A 21,721-nucleotide genomic window follows, 5' to 3' on the forward strand; every position below is an offset into this window, starting at 1 on the left:
GAGGCCAGTCTTCAGGCAGGCTCACCTGACACACTCTGCTCCCTAATGCCCTTCAAACACACCCACAGTCCCTTCAGGAGGTCACTGGTTCTGCAGCCGGGCGGTGAGTGGCAGTGCCAGCTCTGTGCCCTGCTGCCCACACCCCTCTGCGCTGGGGGGACGGCAGCAGCCCCTGCTCTGGCAGGATGGAGCCCAGAGCCGCTGGCTTCGAGCTGTTCCCCTCGCTGGCTGGGCACTACAGTCTGTTCCCTCCCAGCTGCACGTCCCTTGTCACCCTGTCCATGCCCTGAGCCCTCAGAAGCACTGTGCCCAAGGCCGTGGCATTGCAGTGACAGAGGGGTGCACATCCCCAGTCTCCAGAGGGACATGGGTATGTTCCACTTCAGAAGGACACTGGGGTGACGCTGCCTGGCAGGGAGTGCTCTGTGCTCTGGGGAAGGGATCGATGAGGGACCACATCTCGCATGGAGTTAAACTAGTGTAGCAGCTACTCTGTGTTTTGGAAATCCAGCTGATAGGCAGGACTGTCTGGGCACACATACCACCTAAGCACGCACCCGCTGGCGTGCCCAGGGTAGCTCAGAGTGTAGTTCCTTCACCATTCAGCAGCGGAAGCGCCTCTGTCAGTCCAGAGACTGGTGAGAACAAGCCCTGCCACAGAAAGACATGCTGATTTTCTAAATCATCTCTGTCTAAATAACCATGTGCACCCTCCCACCTAGATCGCAGGGAAGCTCTCTGTTGTAGAACCTGATCATTTCATGCATATCCCCCCCGGAGCCTCATAACACACGTAGTAGAGTCCCGCAGCCAACCCTCAGCATATACATATATAAGGGATATATGTATATACTGCCTGAGCAGCGCTGAAGTTACGTACTGCCACGCAGCGCCGTGTGCATGCATGCCCAGAGTCTTGAGATCTGGCCCCTCACCTTCCCTGACTGCGCGGCGGCCCTGGGTGCGTTCCAGCAGCACTCTCCCTGACGCTCCTCCGCAGCCGGGCGCCGCAGCCTGTCCTGCAGCAGCAGGAAGAACGGGTACGAGAAGCTTCATTTCCCTTGAAGCACCTTTCTGTGCAGTCCAGAGCGTTGTGTGGAGTTGCCAGGGGAGGAGAGGGCACGAGGGGCGGAGAGACCAGCGGATTTAGCGGAGAAGAGACCCACAGTTCCCTTCCTAGCTGGGTTGTCAGGCCGGCCTTAGCGCCCTTCAGGAAACCTCTCTGCGGGCACAGCAGCCGTTGGTGATGATGCAAATGGGCTTGGTGTGGTGAGACAGCACATTTCCCTGTACGTGGGCACATCTCCTCCTGTCAGGCGGGGTTGTCAGGGTTCCCCCGACACCCCAGTGCTGCCCAACCCCCCTGGACACCGCGCAGAGGGCTGCCCAGCTGGGAAGCACTGGTGGGCTGCACGCTGTGCGGCTGGCGTTAGCGTGGCTGGAAATCAGCTCTGACCTCAGTCCTCTCAGTTTAAACGGGAAACTCAGGTGATGGGGCACTCAGAGAGCCACTGGGGTCCCTTTACACAGACAAACATTTTGGGAAGCGTTTCACTGCTTTGGGGAGTTTGGGCTCTGCAGCTGATCCATGGTGATGCCCGCAGTGGCCGTGGGAAGGGCTGGCAGCTCTTCTCAGCAGTGGATTTTCACTGGCCGTGGAAGTCGACCTCAGGGCATCCCAGGTTTGGAAGCAGTGAGCACTTCACAAAATCAGGCTGAAAAGAGGCCACTGTAGGACTCAACATTTTAAATGAAAGCGCAGAATTTTGTGTAGGCCAACAAAAAGGGCTATTTTCCATTACTGCACTGCATGACTTTTGTAGATTTTAACTTCTCTTGTTTCCTAAACGACCAATAATACTCATTTATATTTGCCAAGTAGTACTTAACACAGAGTCTGCCAGTTTTAAATTGCTATTGTAGCACTTCAGTTGACTTAAAACTTATAGTTACAATATAAAATCCACCAACTCACAGCTGATCTCACGTTTCCAAACGTACCTTGTGTAGCGAAGTGCTGTGTGTCTTGGGGTGGGCCCATTGCTCGTGGGACTCACTGTTCCAATCTCTTCCCTGCAGATACCCATAATATCTGCCGAACATCTGACTAGCCACAAGTATGTTACGCAGATGTAGACGTTTTGTCATCAAACAGTAAGTTCCCACCATGTTGCTGGTGGTTTCCCTGCGTATCTGTGTGCAGAACTTGGCTTTGGGGGGGGACAGAAGGTCTTTATTTTATTGCTGGGAAAACTCCTCAGGTGGTGGGGGAAAGGGGCTTGGCTCTGCGCTGCCGTGCTGTGCTCTGAGTGGAGCAGAGGTCCTGCTGTCAGTAGTCGCTGCTGGCTTGTGTGCTGGGCCAGGCATCAGTCAGTTTGCTTTGTGCAGAGCCAGAGGCCAGGGCTGGGGGTTTCGGGTTGTTCCTGAAGGATGCTGGCTCCAGCCCTGGTGCCTAGGGCAGGGGGCTGCGGGAGGCTCTTTAGAAAGAGCTGATCTCCCCTCTCTGAAGTCAGAAAGCTGGAAAACACAGCACTCTGCCTCTCTGAGCTGGATTTCTCTGAGCACGGGCTGGCTGTCCAGGGGGGCCAGCAGCACTCACACAGCACCACACAGAAACATCCCCTGGATCCTGACCCCAGGGCTCGGGGACAGCAGAGGCCAGGGCACTGGGTGCTTTACTGGGGCACAGTTCAGGGCCAGGCAGCCCTGCTGCAGGGACGTTACTGGGGGCAGCCCCGCGGGGTGGGTGTGAGCCTCCCCGGTACCTCAGTGGCAGGTGTGAAGTTTGGGCTGATGGGGTGCGGAGAAGGAGCTGTGGCTGCGTTGCAAACCCTTTCTCTCTCTTTCCTCTCTAGATCATAACTGAAGAGCAAAGGACAGTGTGTTTGGGTTGAGAAGAGGACGAGCTCATTAGCCATAATGTAAATACCGCCAGGCCACCCTCGGGGACTCCCTCAGCAGTAAGACATCCACACATTGCATGTTAGCGAGACGAAACAAGAACCTGGAAATCCACTGCACACTGTTGCCTATATACTTTGTACATTGAATTGATATTTGTGCTGAGGTGATCTTCTTGTCTAAAGCCTACAGCATCGCCTGTCTTTTCTGGCACAGCCACGTGCGAGGTCTGTGTCCCACATAATCACCTGTGTCACCCTGGAAAGGCAGCCGATGGTGTAACCATGAATCTATTATGTATTGGTACGTCTGTAGACCAAGATATAATTTTTTAAAGTAAGTTTATTTCTTTCAAGGTTTACAAATAACAAAGGTGCACCTTGTATTTAAAATTGCCATTATAGATGAGAGCGTGCATGCACAGTAACTTTTGTTTAAGAGTAATATTTTTAATGTAATAGATTGTAAGAAGTGGTAAGAGAGGTATCTGACAGAGATGAATGTGCCAAGCGAAACCACACTGTGTACATTTTAAAGCACAGGGATGGCTTTAAAACCGTGTTGTCGAGGATCCTCATGAAGTGCCATAGACTGTACAGCCCATCAGAGTGTTACTCCTGCAGTGTTACTCTCAGACTCACGTTTCCGTTCCGAGCACTAGCCAGTCGAAGGGCACCGTTCTGACTCAAACCAAAGCTGTCTCAGAAATGGCCACCTGCTCCCTGCCGCGGGCAGCGCAGGGGGATGCTCTGGCCGGACAGATGACCCCGCTCCGGACACACACAGCGACTCTCTTAGGGCCTCCTGGGGTGATACTTACGCCTCTTTTACTGTATAACGTGCGAAAGGGAAAAGCCATTTCTGAGACACAGTCACGAGTGTTGGAGGAACTTCTTTTGCTTCTATTTATAGCCTCTGCCGACAGTCGGAAGGACTCTAAATGCTTTGCAGAGATGGGGGCACTTCCACCCATCGCAGTCCCGCTGCGCACGGCGACTCTAAACAGAGAGAGAAGCACTGACATCAGACGCATGACAAACCAAAACACCAACACGTGGAGATGTTACTTAGCGTAGAAGTCGGGTGGGTTAAAGACTTGGGTGAGTTTTATATGTGACTTTTTTTGTTCAGATTAACTGCTTATAGCCTTAGAAAGCCTTTACAGAATACAAACAAAACGATAGATGTGCATTCAAGTTGTGAGAGCGGATTCATCCCAAGGAATTCCTTTTTGTGGTTTGGATGTTGCAGCTAGTAAAGGATATTTTTGCTCTGTTCAGCAAAGTGCTGACGTGGGGGCCAGGTCACTGGTAGCGTAGCGTGGAGCGGAAGAAGCGCGGGTTCGGTTCTAGAACTCTCCATACTTCCCAGTTTACTGCGAGTTTTTATGCTTGAGAGAGACGCTTTATAGTGTAAGAATGACGTGTTGATTTTACTGATTGTACTGTACATCTATTAAAGCCTTAGATTATTACATTACGGGTTCAAACCCATACCAATGTAATTTCAATCGTGTTAAGAAAGTATAGGTGACTTCACATGTTATTGTAGTTCCTTAACATTAGAGAGTATTACTTATTTTTTCTTGTTAAAAGTGTAGTTTTTATTTCCTCCATTTATTAGCTCCTTTTCCTCTTCATTTCAGTTCGTAGGACTTTGTTTCATTAGAGTTTACTGATGACTTTTTCCAAGTACAGAGCAAGTAGTTTCCTTCATCCCATCCTGGGTTTGGATTTACGTGTAGTGTCATATGAGTACTCGTATTACTGTTAACTAAATGATTTCTATTTTACTGATTTAATATTGCAATGTAAGAATGTCAGTCATTGTTAGTTCTTGTCTAGTTTTCATTAAAAGAACAAAGATCTTTTATATGGATATCTTATAATTATATAATCATTGCTAAGTAAGAAGTTAAGTTGTTGCTATGGCAACAATCCTGGCAGACAATTGAGTAATATTTTGATGATTTATTTTGTTTGTAATTAGTTATTATGAGAAAAATCTAGTTCCTAGATATTAGAATAAAATTTATTTTCTACTGTATCCATTTCAAATGTTAAAATATTGTTTAAATATTTTTTGAAATCCCTGAATATCAGGCCTTGTTATAAATAAGCTGCATAATCAATAGATCAAGGGACTTTGTTGATAATCCAAATACTCAAAGTTTACGTAACAAGAATCCTAGTGTGTGTGTGCAAACTCTTGAGGGTTGATTATGCTGCAGTTTAGCATGTGGGAACGTATAGAGAGAAGGTTGACTTTTTGCACTTCTGTATATAGTCAAAAAAGAGAGAAACCTGTATAATAGTAAGATCTTATTTTGAATAAAAATGTCTATAATTACAAGGAGTTTTGTTAAGGCTAATAAAATGACAGGCTGAACAAAATTGCTTGCAAAAGTGGCACAGAGTTAGCACTCCATACCCCTTCAAAAAAGTTGCTTTGCTTTATGTGGACAGCTTGTAGTTTGCCAGGATTTTTTCGGCTGGAAAGATATGCCATCCTTCCAAGATCTCATGACTGACAAAAGCTCCACTGGGTCAAAATCTGCCTGAAAAATCATTAAGGAAAAAAAAAAAAGGAAAAAAGAAAAAAAAAAGAGAAAAAAAAGAGGAAAAAAAAAAAAGCAGGTACTTCAGACCATCAAGGTGAAATCATGGATCAGAGATGCCGTACATTACTCAAAATCTACTGCATGTTTAAAGTATCAAAAGTATATTAAAGGTATATGCTATTCAAACCAGCTCCTGACAATTTCAGTGGTTTATTGTTCACAACAAAAAGAGATTCTTCAAAACAAATACTGACTTTCACGGAAGAGTCAAACCATGAACAGGCAAACCAGACAGCACACCGTAGCTGTAGTCGTTACGTGGTTATTTTTTACCGCTGTAGTGGGCCTGTTCTTTTAGCAGGTGAAACAACCCAACCCCTGGGAAACGCTGCCGTTCTCCTGGAACCTTGTCACCGTTCTCTATGCCAAAGCCGGACGGAGAAGCGATGGGGCCGTTCCCTGATCTGGTCTCTCCAGTGCTCACACTGAGTAATTAACCAAGTTGCACTTACTGCAACCCCGCAGCTTTCATCTGCTGAAAGGACAGATGTGCTTGGTTTTACTATTATGTAATCACAGACTTACTTTTTTGCTTGTAGTTGCTCCAAATTATGTACTCTGTCCTGGGCTGCAATTTGTTTTCATGCTTATTTTATTATTACTGCTAGAGTTGACCTTGCTGTATGGAAAAAATAAAGTGAAATTGCCCTAATAAAAATTCTCTTTCTTAATGATGTTTTTCTGTACCAGGGTACGAGTGGCACAGGCTCCATTCTGCACGCTGTGCTTGTCAGGCTGAAGGTGTGTGGTTTATTGGTGGGGGGGAAGCCCCATGTGCTGGTGTTGGGTGTTTTCTCCCCACGGAGTATCTTAAATGTGCAGGATGCATGTGATGGTCTGGCTGAGTCCTGGGGACACATGCAAAGCACCAGGATGCCAGAGATCCAGGAGAAGGGACAGTGACCGGGATTGTGACTTGGCCAGTGGCAGAGCTGGGGGATGTGCTCAGTGGTGTGTCCCCAGGCTCGGGGCTGGGGCTGGGCTTGCTCTGCGCACTCATCAGGGACCTGGACGGGGACAGTGGGGACCCCAGCGAGTCTTCTGAGCTGTTCAGCAAGAGCTGGGCTGAGAGGAACCAAATGGGGTTCAACAAGGGCAAGGGTAGGGTCAGGCACCCCGAGGGGAACAAGCCCGGGCCACCAGGACAGCTCGGGGGGAGCGGCTGGGAGCAGCACTGTGCAGGAGGAGCTGCAGCCCTGGTGACACCGAGCGCTCCGTGCCCGGCAGCGTGTCCTCGGGGACAAGGGGCTGATGGGGCCTGGGGGCTTTGAGCAGAGTGTGGCCAGGGGGTCCAGGGAGGGTCTGTTCCCCTCCCCTCTGCTGAGCAACAGCTGGGGGGGGGGACGGGACGGGACGGGGGGGTGTGAGGCAAGAGAAAGGAAAAGGAAGGGGCAAATAACAACCCCAAAACCAAAAAATCAAAAGCCCCCCCCCAGCCTGGAGGGGCTGTAATTCCCCCCAGGACAACACTCCCTGTGGCAGGGACACCCCCTCCAGCCTCCCCCGGTCCCCGGGCTCGGCAGCCGAGGCGCTGGGTGACGTTAGAGGGAGCCCCGCGTCCACACGCCGCTGCCCGGCGCGTCTCGCACCAAACGCTGCGGTTAATCCGGGGCAAGGACCCAGCGTCCCGGGCTGAGAAGCCACCGGCCTCGCTCGGCGAAGGAACCGGCCCGGAGCGCTGGTTCCCTCGCGGGCCCGGGTGGTGCTGGCACAGCCCGCGGCCTCCCCGGAGCGCTCCCGCCCCTCAGCCCGGCGCATCCGGACGCTGCGGGCTCCACACGCGGCCCCGCTGGCACCGGGACGGCACCAGCATCGTGTGTTCATCCTGCCTGGGGCTGGGAGCGCCTGTTCCCCCCTCTGCCCGGGGTCACTGCCAGCAGCCAGCGGTGCGGCAGCCCCCACGCAGCCCCCGGCAGCACCTTCACCCGCAGTGACCGTCCCTCTGCTTCCGTGGCAGCACGAAGCCGGTCGCAGCCGCTCACTGGGCTGTCACAGCTGTGACACCCGCTCTTCCTGCAGCAAACCCGAGCGGCTGGTGACGTGACCCCCTGTTTAAAACGCTGTCTTGGTTCTTGGTACCTGCACTTGTGCTGGGCGGCTGCATCTCTCCGGTGCCTGGGGCGAAGGCACCGCACAGAGCCGGGGGTCGCCGCCCACCCTGCCCGGCGTGGGGCTCAGGCTGGGAGGGACGCGGGAGGTGCCGACACCTGACGGTGAAGGGTCTGTGACTGGTCACACAGCACCAGCAGCTGTAAGCAAAGGGGGAACTGTACCCAGCGTGGGACTGTCACAGCCCCTGGCAGCTGCTGCTGGCTCCAGCTCCTTCCTCCGTTCCTACTGCAGAAAGGAAAGGGATGTGGAAAGCTGCTGCTGCTGAAACCAGCTCTGAACATCTGTGCTGAACACACCATCCCGAAATAGAGCAACTTGTGGGAGAGCTGGAGGGAACAGAGGGGAATGTGCCTTGTGCCACTGCCCTGGGGCACCCGAGCAGCTCGTGGTGCTTCTGAACCCCGAACTTCACTCATGGTTGTCCTGGCACTTCACACCTCACCCAGGTTCAGGTCCTTTCCCAGCTCCTCGCTCCCAGGAGCAGCACCCTCGTGTTCCTCATGTCAGCACCCTTCCAGCCTGCTGCTGGACAGACGGACAGCAGGGACAGGGACACACTTCCACCCTTTCCCTGCTGCTTTTTTTCCCCCTTCCTTTTTTCCTCCTCCCCCGTCCCCATCCCAGGGTTTGTGATGCTGCAGGGTGAGCTCACCCACTCGTGCTGGACAGGTGATGTTTTCTTGTGCTTTCTTTGCAAATTTTTCCCTAATAAAGGGGACATTAGTAATTACATGGCCCGATGCTGATAATGACCCGACCCAGACTGCTGCCTTCCTCTCCCGCTTTCCGAGCGGCATCGGTTCAGGCTATGGCAGGGCAGCAGCCAGAGGAGAGCCCAGCAGCCTGCCTGGCGCGTGCTGTGAGTGCAGCAGAGCTTTGGGTGGGCTGTTCAGCCCCTCACCCCCTACCCCAGCCCTTCCAAGCCCGAGACTCATTCTGGGCAGTGATCTGTTGGATCCGGCACGTGACTCTGGCGGTGCCGCTCGCGATGGGCTTTGAGTGGAACAGGGAGAAACGTGTCAGCAGCTTCGTGTCTCTTCTTGTCTGGAAAGCTGCTCCCTTGCCAAGCCGGGAACACCTCTCAGCAAGGCACGCTGCTGCCAGGCCGGTCCTGGGCACGAGCATCCCTGGGATGCGGCTCGGGGACCAGCCGTCCTCGCCCCCGGCGCGGGGCAGGGACCTCCCCACCGCCCGCTCGCGTGGAAGGAGCCGCCTGGTTTGCGGCGCGGAGGGAGCCTGAGTCATCCTCGGGATGGTAACAGTCCGGAGGAGGCCCAGCTGTCTGCCTGCCAGGCTGCCTGTGCCACACGGCTTCAGGCTCCGTGGGAGCCGGCGCGGTGCCTTCCCACCTCATCCTTAATGTCAGCGCTCCGGGAACAGCGGGTGCCGGCAGCGCGGGTCGCTCCCTGTCGCGGGTGTGTCGGGCGGGGCTGGGGCCGGAGCGCTGCTGCGCCGGGACCAGGGATGTGCTGAGCACCCGCACCGTGCGGGAGCTCTGGTGCTGTGAGGGGGGCTGGCTTCCCGCGCCTCTCCTCCCTACCGGTGGGGTTGTGGTGGTTTTGGGAAGGGGCCGTGTCCTCCTGCCGCAGGAGCACAGCCAGGCTGGGCCACGGGGCCACCAGCAGCCCCCAGTGCTGTGGGCCTGTGGCCAGGGGAACCCTTGGGCTTGGTCACCCCTCGGTGCCGCACAGCAGCGGGGGTCTGGATGCAGCCAGGATGAAGGATGCTCATCTCCAGCCCCCTGTGTGTGGTGATGTGTCCCCAGTCCCCCCACAGTGGGGGTGAGTGGGGGCTGGGCTGGGTCTTGTTACCATCTGGCAATGCTGGAGCCCCTCTGCAGCCATCAGCAGGGCGGCTGGTGCTTCTTCCCTGAGCGGGCTCTGCTCTGCATGGGGCAAAGCCAGGGGTGCAGGGGATGCCTGCACAGTGCTGGGATCTGCCCAGGGATGGGGATGGCTGTGGCACCGTGCCAGTCACAGAACAGGGCTCTGATGGGCAGCATGGCCAGGGAAAGCAGGAAAAGATTGTTTGTGACTCCCACATGGGATCTGTTTGTTTAAGTGTCACCTCGTCAGACACACGCTGGGTTCCAGGGGCCGTGAGAGCTGAGCTGCCTCTCCCTGAGCTGTGCAGATCCCTGGCTGGAGGAGGATGGAGTGGGATGTGGGACGTGGGGGTGCCTTGGGTTTTTGTGGGAGGAGGAGTGTGGCAGCCAGAAGCTTGGTTACTGCAGGCAAAGACAGACGTGGGCACTGACCAGCCCCACCAGCAGCAACCTGCTCTCCCAGCTGGCTGTGCTGGGGGCAGTGGGGTCCCTGGGGCTGGGACCGTCCCTCTGTGACCATGACCATTTTCATGGGCCTTCCAAAAACCAGGCTGAAACAAGGAAAACTCTGGAGACTGGAATTACCATACAGCGTGATCACCTTCAGAAGGACAGGGCTCCTCCATCCAGCTCCACCAAAGGCACTGCTGGAAAATCAGTGCCCAGCATCTGAGCAGCAGTGACTCCTTAAACAGCCCCTTGGCCTTCTGCAGCCAAACACTGTCCCCAGGGCTGTGGGAAGTGGCAGTCTAAGAACTTCACATGGGAGACCTTCCCATGGGCGCCGGGGAGAGCATCCTGGGCAGCCTGCTCTGCCCAGCACCGGGCTGTTGGCCCCTCTTAACTCTGTTCTCCTCCTTCAGTGCACCAGAGGACTCTGCACAGTATTCCAGGAATTAAAAAAAGTCATTAAGTATTCAGCAGGCCTGTGTGTGGGGTCAGGGAGAGAGAGCTCAGCCAGAGGCATCCCTGCCCTTGCAGAGCTCTTGGTGCAGAGCAGCTGCTCCAGCTGAGCAGCGTGTTGGGGGGTGGAATATGTATAACTAGAGCTACAGAATGTAAACAGGGCTCTGGTATGAGTGGCCAGGAGGTCGCACAGTGCAGGAGCCCCCAGGCTGCTCTGCTCAGCCCTTGGGACAGTCCCGCATCTTCCCAGCAGCAGCGACTGTTCGGGCTGCCTGCGAAGCCCCGGGGCGGTCCCAGCCCCTGGAGCTGCTGCAGGGGCTGGTGTGCCCCCCCTGCCCCCCATCGCTGCCCTCCCGTGGGGCACTGCATCGCCCTGTGCCAGCGCTACATGGGAGTGGGGGGCTGTTCCCATCCTGTCCCTTCCCCATCGCAACCCCGGGGCAGGCAGAGGGCAGGCGCGGAGCCTGCCCAGGCATCCCCGCAGCTGCTCCCTGCATCTTCTGCTCTTGTTCTCGTCCGCCGGCACTCAGCCCCTAATAGCTCATTAGCTTTACTGGGAAGGCGCGTGCACTTCAGCTCTCTGCTCCTAATGCATCCATTAAGCGCCGTGTTCCCTGGGAGAGGCAGGAGGAGAGGGATGGGGCTGTGGGCAGGGAGAGGGAAAGCTGCCTGCCAGCACTTGGGGCTGTGGCAAACCCCGGTGCCCTGCTCCCACCCCCACCCCAGCTCCGTGCTCGGGCAGACAGGCTGCATCCCCCCCCCAGTGCTGCTGGGGCAAGCGGAGGGGCCAGCAGCCACCTTGGGGCTCAGCCCGCCTGCTGGCACGGGGCTGGGGGCCTGGCCACACCAGTAGCCCCTTCCAGGGGAGATGACTGGGGACACAGAGTGATGGGAGTCGGGGTAGAGCTGCGCTCCTGGGCTGTGAGACCTGGGCCTGGGCAGCCAGCCGGGCTGTTGGGCTGGCTCCTGGTTTGGCTGCTGTCTGTACCTGTGCGTCACCTCGATAACCAGGTGTCCCTGTGAGGCTGTGGCTCCAGCGGGTCTGAGAGCCGAGCCCAGCACGGGCCTGGGCAGCGTCCTGGCCGTGCCCGAGGCATCTGGCATCCCCAGGCAGGGCCGGTACCAGGCTGACAGTGCTGCTCCGGGGGGGCTGCTGTCCAGCCAGGGGTTGGTTGGGGTCCAACGACACCTGGGCTCTGGGAAGCCCACCCGCGGCGGGCTGAGGGCGGCAGCGCCCGTGTGCCTGGCTCAGCTCTCCGTGGCCACAGCGAGGGGCCCAGCGGCCGAGGGGTGCCAGACGCACACACCTGACCCTGTGCTGCTCTCCACGCTGCTGGGGGTGTAACTTGGCCCCGTGTTGAAGGCTCCCGCTGGTTTTGGAGGGGTGTTTCCCCCGGGGGACTTTGGTGCCAGCTCCAAGAGGAATGGGGGTGCTGGGAGAGCCCCTGCTCCCTGGAGCAGACCTGCCTCTGGTGCTGCTCCCTGCCGGGGGGGGGAAAGAACCCCGTGGCACTTGTGGTGGGGCTGCAGAGCAGCAGCGAACACCAGATAGTGTCACATCTGTTTCCTGCCCACTGCAGCCAGCCGGACCCGATGCGCCTGCGGCTGGAGGAGCTGGTGGGGGGATGGGGATTCCTCCCCATCCCAAAATGTCCCAGCAGCTGGCTGGGTGCTGCAGCCCCCATCCTGCTGCTCGCTCCTCAGGGCACAAGCAGCAAGGGTGCTGCACCCAATCGTGGTGCCCAGGGAGAAGCCCAAAGAGCAGGGCCACAGGCTCTGAGCACAGCCCGGGGGGATGTGAACCAGTGATAATGCTGTTTCCTTGGTTTCCAACCAGACTTGTGAGGGTTTCTTCCTCCTCTGCTTCTTTTCAACTCCTTCCTGCTCCAGCCTGAAGAGCATCACCCTCAGCTCGTGCCCATGGCCGGAGAGCCCACCTTCCCTGCACGGTGTGGGCAGCGGGTGCCCAACCCTCCTGACTCCCAGTCTGATTGCAGCTCTTAACTCTTGGGTCATCAATAACAACCATCAAATGCTCAGTTCAGCAGGGTTTGGATAGATAAATTCAGCAGATTGAGCTCTTGCAGCCCTCTGCACTTCTGGGTGTTCTGGAGCCGGGAAAGCTCCTCGCTGGAGCCGGTCACAGCCTGAGGAAGATGCTGCTCTGCCCCTGGCAGCCTCCTGCCCTCCTGCCAGCATCCTGCCTCCTCTTCACTATTGGAAAGCCCATCCTCACTGGAATTAACACTTCTGTTAAATGGATCCTGCTAAAAAATTCATGGCTCAGGAGCAGAAGGATGACTCTTCGGAAGAGGCATCTCCTGCAGCAGGCATGGGTCCCTGTGAAGCAAACCCTGGTCCTGCAGCAGGCAGAGCCCAGGGTTAATGACAGACCCCCCTCCTCCCAAAAACTCTCCTGTGTGGGGCTGGGGAGGCTCTGTTGGGAGCATGGCTGTGCCTCTGTGTCCCTGTGAGCCCCACAGGAAGGGTCAGCTCTGCTCAGCTCATCATTTTACTCTGATGCCCGACTCAGGTAAAAGTGTTCCCAAAAGGAAGGTTTGCCAGCCTGTGGTACCCAGGAGGGGGGATGCTGGCATCACCCGCACACTGAGCATCCTGCCTGCAGGCTCAGTGCTGCCCTGCAGCCCCAGCCCAGCACACAGGGGGCATCTCATCTGCTTCTCCCCCCTGTGCCACTTCTGCAGCGCTGAGAGAACGTGTTTGAGTCAGAGACCTCTCAGGGTCCCCCAAAGGCTGGAAAACAGGCTTTTCCTTGGCACTGGGGCTGGGGGGAGGGAGGTGAGATGGACTCCCAACTGGAAAATGCCTTTCCTGCCCTCCTCTGCTGAGAGCCGTCCTGCTGTGCATGTAATGCTCTTTCTGCAGCTCTAGCAGTACAATAATAGGTTCCACACTCAGACCAGCTGCTCGGGTTATTTTTTTCAACTGCCTCTGAAAAATGCTCGTAATTAGGAAAAATCTATAACAAGGAGCACAAACAAATCAAAGTCTGTCATTAGCCAGAGAGAGTTGGTTCTCTGCCTCAGCCATGGTTTTATTAAATTAGAATAATGAAGCAGAAGCTATACAAATAAAAACTAGTGCTTTGGAAAGGTCTGAAAATACACAGCCCTGGGTTTAGAAAACACTTTTCCCCCTCTAAACGTGGAGCTGCAAACGTGTTGGCTCGTGCTGTTCCACTACTTCCTCCTGTCAGGCTGCAGGAGCCTCCTGGAGATGTGCTGTGGGGAAGGGGAAGGGAACCTTCCCTGGTGCTTTTGGCTCACACTGCAGGAGGGCAGAGCCAGTCCCAGGGCTCTGTGGCCTGGGGGATGAAGCCATGGGCAGGCTGCTGCAGGACCTGTGTTCTTCCAGGCACTGGGCTCACTGCAATTTGGATGCATTTTGCTGTTTGAAGCTTTTCCCCCCACCCATTTCTTTTAATAACTGCCATATGGCAGCGTGTGGCTCTCAAACCCAAACCAGGGATGACCTTGCTGTGTAAGCAGAGAGATGCTTTCAAAAATCTTCTTTCCTTGGTGTGTCACTGTGAGCTGGAAAATGAGTCTTGCCCTTAGTGCCCCTTTGGTTGGGGTGCTGCTGGGTGTGCTGTGGGGCAGGGTGGGCAGTGCCACGGGTCCTGTGCTGGGGTCAGGGGGAAGCTGATGGCCCTGTGCAGGATCAGGACCCCATGGGTGGCATTTCCCATCACCAGACCCAGATGACATCCAAAGCCAGACCTGGGGCTCACCTGCTTCTGGGCTCTGCCTTGCTCCACCAAAATCCACCTTTGCCCTGTGCCAGAGCTGGGTGATGGGAAGGTGGCACATCCATGGTGTGTGCTGACACATCCAGAGCTTGGACCATCCCTGGGCAGCCCCTGGGCTCATCACTGCTGCTCACTCTGCACCTGGCTTTGAGGGGCAAACCCTGCCCCTGGCAGGGGCTGTGGGCAGCTGGCGTGGCCAGAGCCAGCTCTCCAGAGGAATGTGTGTTTATCACTTCAGCACCAGCCACAAAAAGACCCTAAACCCAGATAATTGAACACTCATCTCCTGTGAGTCCTGTTACTGCTGCGCTTCGTGTGCTGAAGAGCAGAATAATTGCCATCATTTCATTTCAAAACCCAAAGCAAATAACCACGAGCCTGTCACTTGTTCCTGTGTGTCTTCCCTGGAAGGAAATCCATCTGCCTTGCTGGTGCAGGGAGCGCTGGGGCCGCTAGGAGAGCAGCCTGTTTGCTTTTACCTCTCTCTGCCGAAGCCCCTTTGCTCTGAGGGGATAGCACTGCCAGGGCTGGCTTTGTCCCGAGTTTATCAGCCTTTTTAAACCCCAGAACTGACTTCAACAAGATAATGTGAACAGGACGGTGTGCTCTGGTGCAGGGCGGTGTTCCCCCTCTGCAGGCTCTGCCTTTCCTTAAACACCCCTGAGAAGATGCCCTTTAGTATCAGTCACTAATTAGTAACTACAAAAATAGTGTGGAAAAGCCCTGGGTCTTACCTGCTGGAGAGAAAGGGCCAGAAAGCAGACAGAGCTCAGCCATGGGATGTGGCATGTGGGACACCCAGTGAAAGACCCGTGGGAGGGGGTGTCGGGGGTCCCAGTGCTCCCCTCGAGCGTCGCAGCTGGGGTGGGCTGCTGGAGGGCTCGGGGTGCTGAGGTGGGGTGTGTGCCCTCCCGTGTGGGCTCTGTTCCTGGGGGCCTGTATGAACCCTGCCTGAGGGAGAGCTGTGCAGCCAGCCCCTGCACCCCCCCGTGCCCCAGCGCATCTCCCCCTCTGCCCTCAGCTCTGCCCCTTCTCTCCCCAGCCGTGGTCACCAGATGCATTTTGTTCTCATGAAGGACAATCTTCTCTTTGCAGCATCAGGGTCACTGGGTGCCTGTGGCACTTCTGCACCTTTGCTGGGGGTGAGGGGTGATGGGAGCAGCAGCAGGGGGCTGACCCCAACCCGTGGGTACCCGGGCAGCCCCCTGGTTCTGGAGCAGGATGATGGAGAACTGCTCCCAGATCTCGTCTAGAAATGGGGCCAATAATCAGACCCGTCTGTTCACATGGAGTTAATTAGTCCTGCTCAGCACCAGGCTTGAGAGGTTGGGATGGCTCACTATTAGCCCAGAACTTGGCAGGACAATCCCTCCTCTCTCCTTACCTTGCACAGATCCATCACCAATGAATCAGGAGACCTCTCCTCTCTCCGGGTTTGTAACTTCCTCCTGACTCAGGCTGAAGGAATTCTTCCTCTTTGTCCCTTGTTGTCCCTTCTCAGGCAGAGATAAGGGGAATGGGGCTGGCAGCAACGCCCAGGCTCCTTCCTGGGAAGGGAATTATCCCCCAGCAGATCTCACTGATGTTTCCTCTTCCAGGCACAGGGGTCTCAGCACATCACCCTGTGCTGGTGCTGTGGCTGGAGGGCGGCACATAAAAGGGCTCCAGGGGTCTGCAGCAATTCCACGTACTGCTTATCACAGCCCACTGGCTTCCTGGAAGCCCAGGCAGAGGCACGGGGACCAGACCATCCCGTTCATCCCTTTCCCTAACATCCATGACTCAGTCAAACCAGGACTGCAACAGCCTGTCCCTCTGCACGGTGCTGGGGCACAGGCAGGAACAGGCAGGCAGCGCGGGGTGCCCAGGGTGGTACAGCACAGCCCTGCCCTGCCCTGTCCCTGCCGAGGCACAGGCAGATGGAGGGGGCTTCTCCGAAGGCAGCGCAGGGCAGAGGGTGTGGGAGGGGTTCCAGGGAAGGGGCTGGGGTGACCCTGGGACTGCAGGAAGGGTCCCCCAGAGCCGCGGCTGCCAGCGACTCGTCCCCGCTCTCGCAGTCAGTCACAGCAGCTGACAGCGGAGTCACCAGCCGTGTGCCCAGAACACCAGAACCAAGTGCCTGGTGAAGTGGAGCTCCATTGTGCTAGCTGGGAACGAGATAAAGGGCTCCTGGGGGATGAGATAAAGGGCTCCTTGGAGGCGGGTGGAGGCTGCACCCAGGGCGCCTCTGCTGAGTCCGGCTGGGGCCCGGCAGCGACGTGAGCGACGTGCGGCACACAGAGCGGCACGCTGCCCGCACAGCCCCGGGGTGAGCCAGGGCTCAGGCCCCTGGTCACAAAGGCAACTGCTAAGGGACTTTGAGGGAAACATTTTGGCAAAGGGACAGCTGATTAAGGGGGATCCATTGTGGGGGATCCAGTGCAGCTGCTGTGCCAGCGTGTCCAGCAAGCTCCCTGCGATGATGCTGTGTGTGAAGGGTGGGCTCCTCCTACGGCACCACGGATCCACCAGCGGTGTGCCCTGGTGCTGATCCTTGTTGGAGCCTGCTTGGCAGTCCTGGGAGCACAGCTGTTCTGCCAGCCCCCCTTTCTAATGGCTCTGGGTTTGACTTTTATCAGGAACCAGAGTGGCCCAGGGAAGCTCGCAGAGGACTTCTCGCCTCGCCGCACACGGGATGCTTCGGGTCTAAGCTGGTGCTGATCTTGCTCCCCCATTAACCACAAGATGTGAAAATCAATCATTAATAGCTTTGAAAGGTTTGTACACAACAGACACGCTCCCTGGAACATTAATGGGGTATTTTTCCTTCTTTTAGGCAAGTTCTAGAGCTCATAAAAGGATTGTCTCTGCCAGTGACCTTTCCTTCCAGCCCTGTGCCGAGCTGGCTCCTGAAGTGCCGATTTTGAAAGCTGAAGGTTAATCCCTTAAGAGCTCACTAATCAATCACTGGCGGGGTGCAAGGCATTAGTGGGGGTGAGCAGAGGCTGATAGGGAGGAGGGAAGGGCATGTCTGAAACTCTCCGAGGGGCAGGAGGGACTCCAGTCTGCCTGAACCGTTTCAGGGGAGTGCTTGTGGTTTGGATGGTTCTGCGCTTCATTCTTCTCCTGAGGGGGCTGGTTTGGCTCACCCAGATCCCATCTGGGTCCGGGCACACGCTTGGGGCCAGTGCTGGGAGCTGATGCTGTGTGACTGTGTGAAGTGGCTCAGACCTGGTCACGCTGCCCAGCGCCCTTTGCACATCTGGGAGCAGCCCACGTCATCCTGTCCCGGCCAGGGGGCATGGGGCCACCTCTTTCAAGGTCTCACCTTGGGGGGAGTGCAGCTCCAGGACAAGAGGGATGGATTAAAACTAAAGGAAGGACGGTTCAGACTAGATATTAGGGGGGGAGTTTTTTACAGAGAGAGTGGTGAGAGGCTGGAAGGGGCTGCCCAGAGAGGGGGTGGGTGCCCCGTCCCTGGGGGTGTTCAAGGCCAGGTTGGCTGGGGCCCTGGGCAACCTTGTGTAGCTCCAGGCCTGGAGGTTGGTGTCCCTGCCTGTGGCAGGGGGTTGGAGCTCTGGGACCCTTGGGGTCCCTTCCAACCCAGCCCATTCTATGATTCTATGATCTCCCCTGGCATATGATCTGCCCCATCTCCTGCCCGGGTGTCTTCTCGGCCGCTTGCACAGCCTGTGTGAGGTGAGTAGGAGAGCTCTGGGAGACCTGCTCTGCAGAATCGTCTGTCTGGGCTGGTGGCTCAACAAAAGATCCTCTCCGCTGAGAATAGTGATTTCCATTTAAAATGGCAATATGGGAAGGAGGCAAGATGCTCCCTGCTGTAATTAGAACACGTTTCCCAGTATATCTTCAGACTCGGGAAGCTGAGTTGCTCAGCTGGGATGTCACCTCCATTAACTCTACTCCTTGCCGTGCTGGTATCACAGGGGCATTGCAGCAGCACTGCCCATCAGACACTGTGTGCTTTGTCCTCCTGGTCTGTATTATTGATAAAGGCAAAGAGGGGTGAGAGAAGACATCCAGTACTCATCCCCAAGGGAAGGTATGGCAGCCAAACGGCCACTCACTGGGGCTGCAGGGACCACCGCTCAGCCCCCGCGCTGGCCACTCGCCCACCCGAGACAATCCCCTCCCCACACAGCACCCAGTCCGCACCCTGTTGGGACTCTGCCGCTCCTCGGGGCCTGGCTGTGCCGCGTGTGGATCTATTTAATCAGCCTGAGAACAGCTTTTGTTTTCCAGACAGCCAAATGTCAGCTCAGGCATTACGGATGCGCACAGGCGCACGCGCCTCGCGCCGGGGAGGGGGAGCAGCTCCCTGTGCCATAGCAGCACACGCCGGGGGGCTCCCCGGGGACCCTAGCAGGACTTGGTCACCTCCTCAGCTATCCTGGTTTTGGCAGGGGCAGGGTTAACTGTCTTCCCAGCAGCAGGTCCAGCTGTGCCCTGGGTTTGGGCTGGAGTCAGGCTGCTCACACAGGGGGTTGTAGCTGTGGCTGGGCTGCGCTTGCACCAAGCCCAGGGCTTCTCAGTGAGGAGCCTGGGGGTGCCCAGGCCAGGACAGCGGGGCCGTCGCTGGGGACACCCCGCACGGTGCAGCCTCGTGCTCGGCACAGAGTGGGGTGGTGGGCTGGGGGCAGCTGCTCAGGGATGGGATGGGCAGTGGCCAGGAGGGGTGAACAGCTGCCCTTCATTTGCATCACTTGTTTTTCTCCTGGTTTCTTTCTCTTTTTGTTATTTTCCATTTCATTACAAATTATTATCCTATTCTCTTATTTAATTTCAGTTATTAAGCTGTTACTGAACTTTGTCTTCTCACTTGTAGCCTCCCAGTTCCCATCCCACCAGCGAGGGGCTGCGTGGGGCTGAGCTGCCGGCCGGGGCTGACCCACCACGGGCGCTGGCAGTGTCCAAGAGCAGCCGTGAGGACAGTGGCTTCTGCTCGGCAGGGACAGCAGGGACAGCCCGGGAGGGCAGCGCAGCGGCAGAGCCGAGGCTTCGCTGGCAGCAGCACCGCCTGAGCTTTGGGCTCCTACTCTGCCGGCGGTTTTCCGGAGGGGGCTGGGAACGCGGTTTAGACTTGCTTCCACCCAGCAGCACGTGTTGTATCCACAACAGACACAGCTCATTATTCTTATCGGCTCTTGAACTGTCATGTCCCGGGCTTGTTTTCCAGGGAAAGGCAAACAGAGGCAGCCGAGGCTCGCAGCGGCGAGCTGCTCCCACGCTGCGATGGCGGGCGGCACGCCAGGGCTGACGGGCCAGGGTTCCCTGTTCCCCGTGTCCTGCTGCCGCCCCAAAGCCCCTCCCGGTTCCCAGGACACACGCACCCCTTCCCCAAGGCAGAGTGGCCCTGGCCATGCCCCGCTCCGGTGCATCCCTGGGGCTGGCACAGAGCTGCAGAGCAGACACCCGCCCCGGCAGCGAGGCACACGGCCATCGCTCGCAGTCTGCCTGCTCGGGTTTAAAAAGCAGCTTTAGACAGACAAGGAGCTGCTTTTCATGTACAAAAATGTGCTGGGTGAAATCCTTTAAGCCTGAGTTTCCTCAGTTCCCACCTGTGTGCAGGGGGCTGCTGGGAGCCCGGCTGAAGGACCCCGTACGGCTCAGCAGGCACGGTGTGTTAAACACGGCATGCAGAGCATCTTAAATTAAAATCAATTAGTATTGCAGGTTCAAATCAATTAGTATTGCAGGCTCAAATCAATTAGTATTGCAGGCTCACCGTGGAAAACCTGCATGCCACTGGAGGGGTGCTGGGAAGAGATGCCACCCCCTGTGACGAATGAAAAGGAAGTGATGGGGCTTCAGAGGCCAGAGGGAGGAAATCCTGTGTGATAAAGCAGGGTTTGACCTAGAGAGCTCCCTAACGGAAAGGGCACCGAGCTCACCAGAGGCCATTAGGTCACAGCCAGCCCTGGGGAAATGGGGACCAGGCACAGCAACGACGCCGTGCCACAGGGAGCCACTCAGCCCCCCAGTGCCATGTCAGCGAGCCCTTCCAGCAGCACCCCCAGGTGAGAGCCAGCAGGCCCCTCATGGTCTGTATGTACATACCCACACATGCTCACCCTCGCTGCGACCAGGCGCTGCCATCCTCCTCCTCCCCTGGCCGCTCCACCAGCGTGGGCCCACCGCTCACACCAGTGCCCTGGGAAATGCTGGAACCGGCACCGAAATCTTCCTGACAACCAAACCCAACAGGTAGAAACAGCTGGATTTATGTCCAGCCTGTTCCCTTCTCTTACCCCCACGCTGCAATATCGCAGCGCTAATTGGGCTGACTGGGAATTTCCATTTGCTCTGGAGTGTGCTTTCACTCCTCATTGGGGATTTATCATCCATTTGAGTTAAGTCAGCTGTTAACAGAACAAAACATTCAGTTTAATGGAAATCAGTGGTATAAAATCCCAGATTTTGCAGAAAGTGCATTAAGAGGCGAAGCTGGAAGGGATTCAGCCTCAGCTACACCAGGCAGAAACCCAGGCAGCTCCAAGGCATATGCTGGAGCTATGGAGGAGAAGGTGCTGCCGCAACATGCTTCGTGGTTGGGGTCCAAAATAAGAACAGCTCCGGGAGACGCGCAGGAAGGCGCTGATCTGCTGGCTGCTATGGAGCTGTGGAACAGCATGGCTGCTGAAACTCTGCCTCGTTCTGCACCCGTGTCAGTGCTCGGGCCTCTCGCAGCTGAAGCGCTGCAGTCAGAATGCACAGACCGTTCAAACCAGTGTGTGAGAGCTCCATTCCCAGTGCCGCAGGCTCAGCCGGGCTGGGCGGAGACACGAGATGCTGATGGAGCGGTGGGGACCTGGCTGCTTACACAGCACGGGCTGTGCGGGACCCTCGGCACGTCCGAAGGGCTGGGAGAGCAGCTGAGGAGCAAGGGGCACCTACCTGGGCTGCAGCAAGAGGGGAGACGTGGCAGGGACGACAGGGGAGGGTGGCTAGGCGGGGCGAAGAGGAACTGCTGAGCAGCCATGGTAACTGGGGTATAGAAAAGGGCCTGACCTTCTGCCAGAGGGGGCTCTTTCCCATGAGATGCTGGTGTGGTGTGATACCCTTGAGGGGTACAATCGGAAACTGCCGGGGCAGGGAGGCGGCTCACTGCTTGTCACCAGTGCCAGCAGCACCATCACTACACTTTACCGTCCAAACAGCCATGGAAACGTGAGAGGATGCCCTGAAAAATGTTCCAGGAATGAGGTGAGTGTCCTGGAAAATCCTGCCCTGACACCACAGACAACGTAATCATAGAACCACAGACTGGGCTGGGTTGGAAGGGACCCCAAGGGTCACAGAGCTCCCCGCCACAGGCTGCCTCTCTGGGCAGCCCCTTCCAGCCCCTCACCACTCTCTCTGCAAAGAACTTCCCCCCAGTCTCTCCTCTCCCCCTTCCCTCCTCCAGCTTCACTCCATCCCCTTGTCCTGCCAGTCTCTGCCCTTTAACAAGCTGATTCCCCTCCTGTTCCTGGGGTCCCTTCAGGGACGGGGAAGCTGCAGTGAGGTCCCCCCACAGCCTTCTCTTCTCCAGGCTGACCCAGCCCAGCTTCCTCAGCCTCTCTCCATAGGGGAGCTGCCCCAGCCCTCTGAG

At 56.6% G+C, this 21,721-nt stretch overlaps 1 protein-coding gene across 7 annotated transcripts in view; it reads left to right on the forward strand.

Moving 5' to 3' along the window:
* The window catches only part of MBNL1 (muscleblind like splicing regulator 1), an 83,404-nt gene extending 77,231 nt beyond the window's left edge, over nucleotides 1-6,173 (forward strand). For all 7 annotated transcript variants that reach the window (XM_084267396.1, XM_084267398.1, XM_084267394.1 and 4 more), the window contains 2 exons: nucleotides 2,080-2,154; nucleotides 2,856-6,173. In XM_084267396.1, coding sequence (XP_084123522.1) covers nucleotides 2,080-2,136 — 57 coding nt within the window. In that variant the 3' untranslated portion in view covers nucleotides 2,137-2,154; nucleotides 2,856-6,173. The remainder of the gene's footprint in view (nucleotides 1-2,079; nucleotides 2,155-2,855) is intronic.
* The last annotated feature ends 15,548 nt before the right edge of the window (nucleotides 6,174-21,721 follow it).

Source organism: Gallinula chloropus (genome assembly GCF_964237585.1).
Source record: "Gallinula chloropus genome assembly, chromosome: 8".
Lineage (NCBI taxonomy): Eukaryota > Metazoa > Chordata > Aves > Gruiformes > Rallidae > Gallinula > Gallinula chloropus.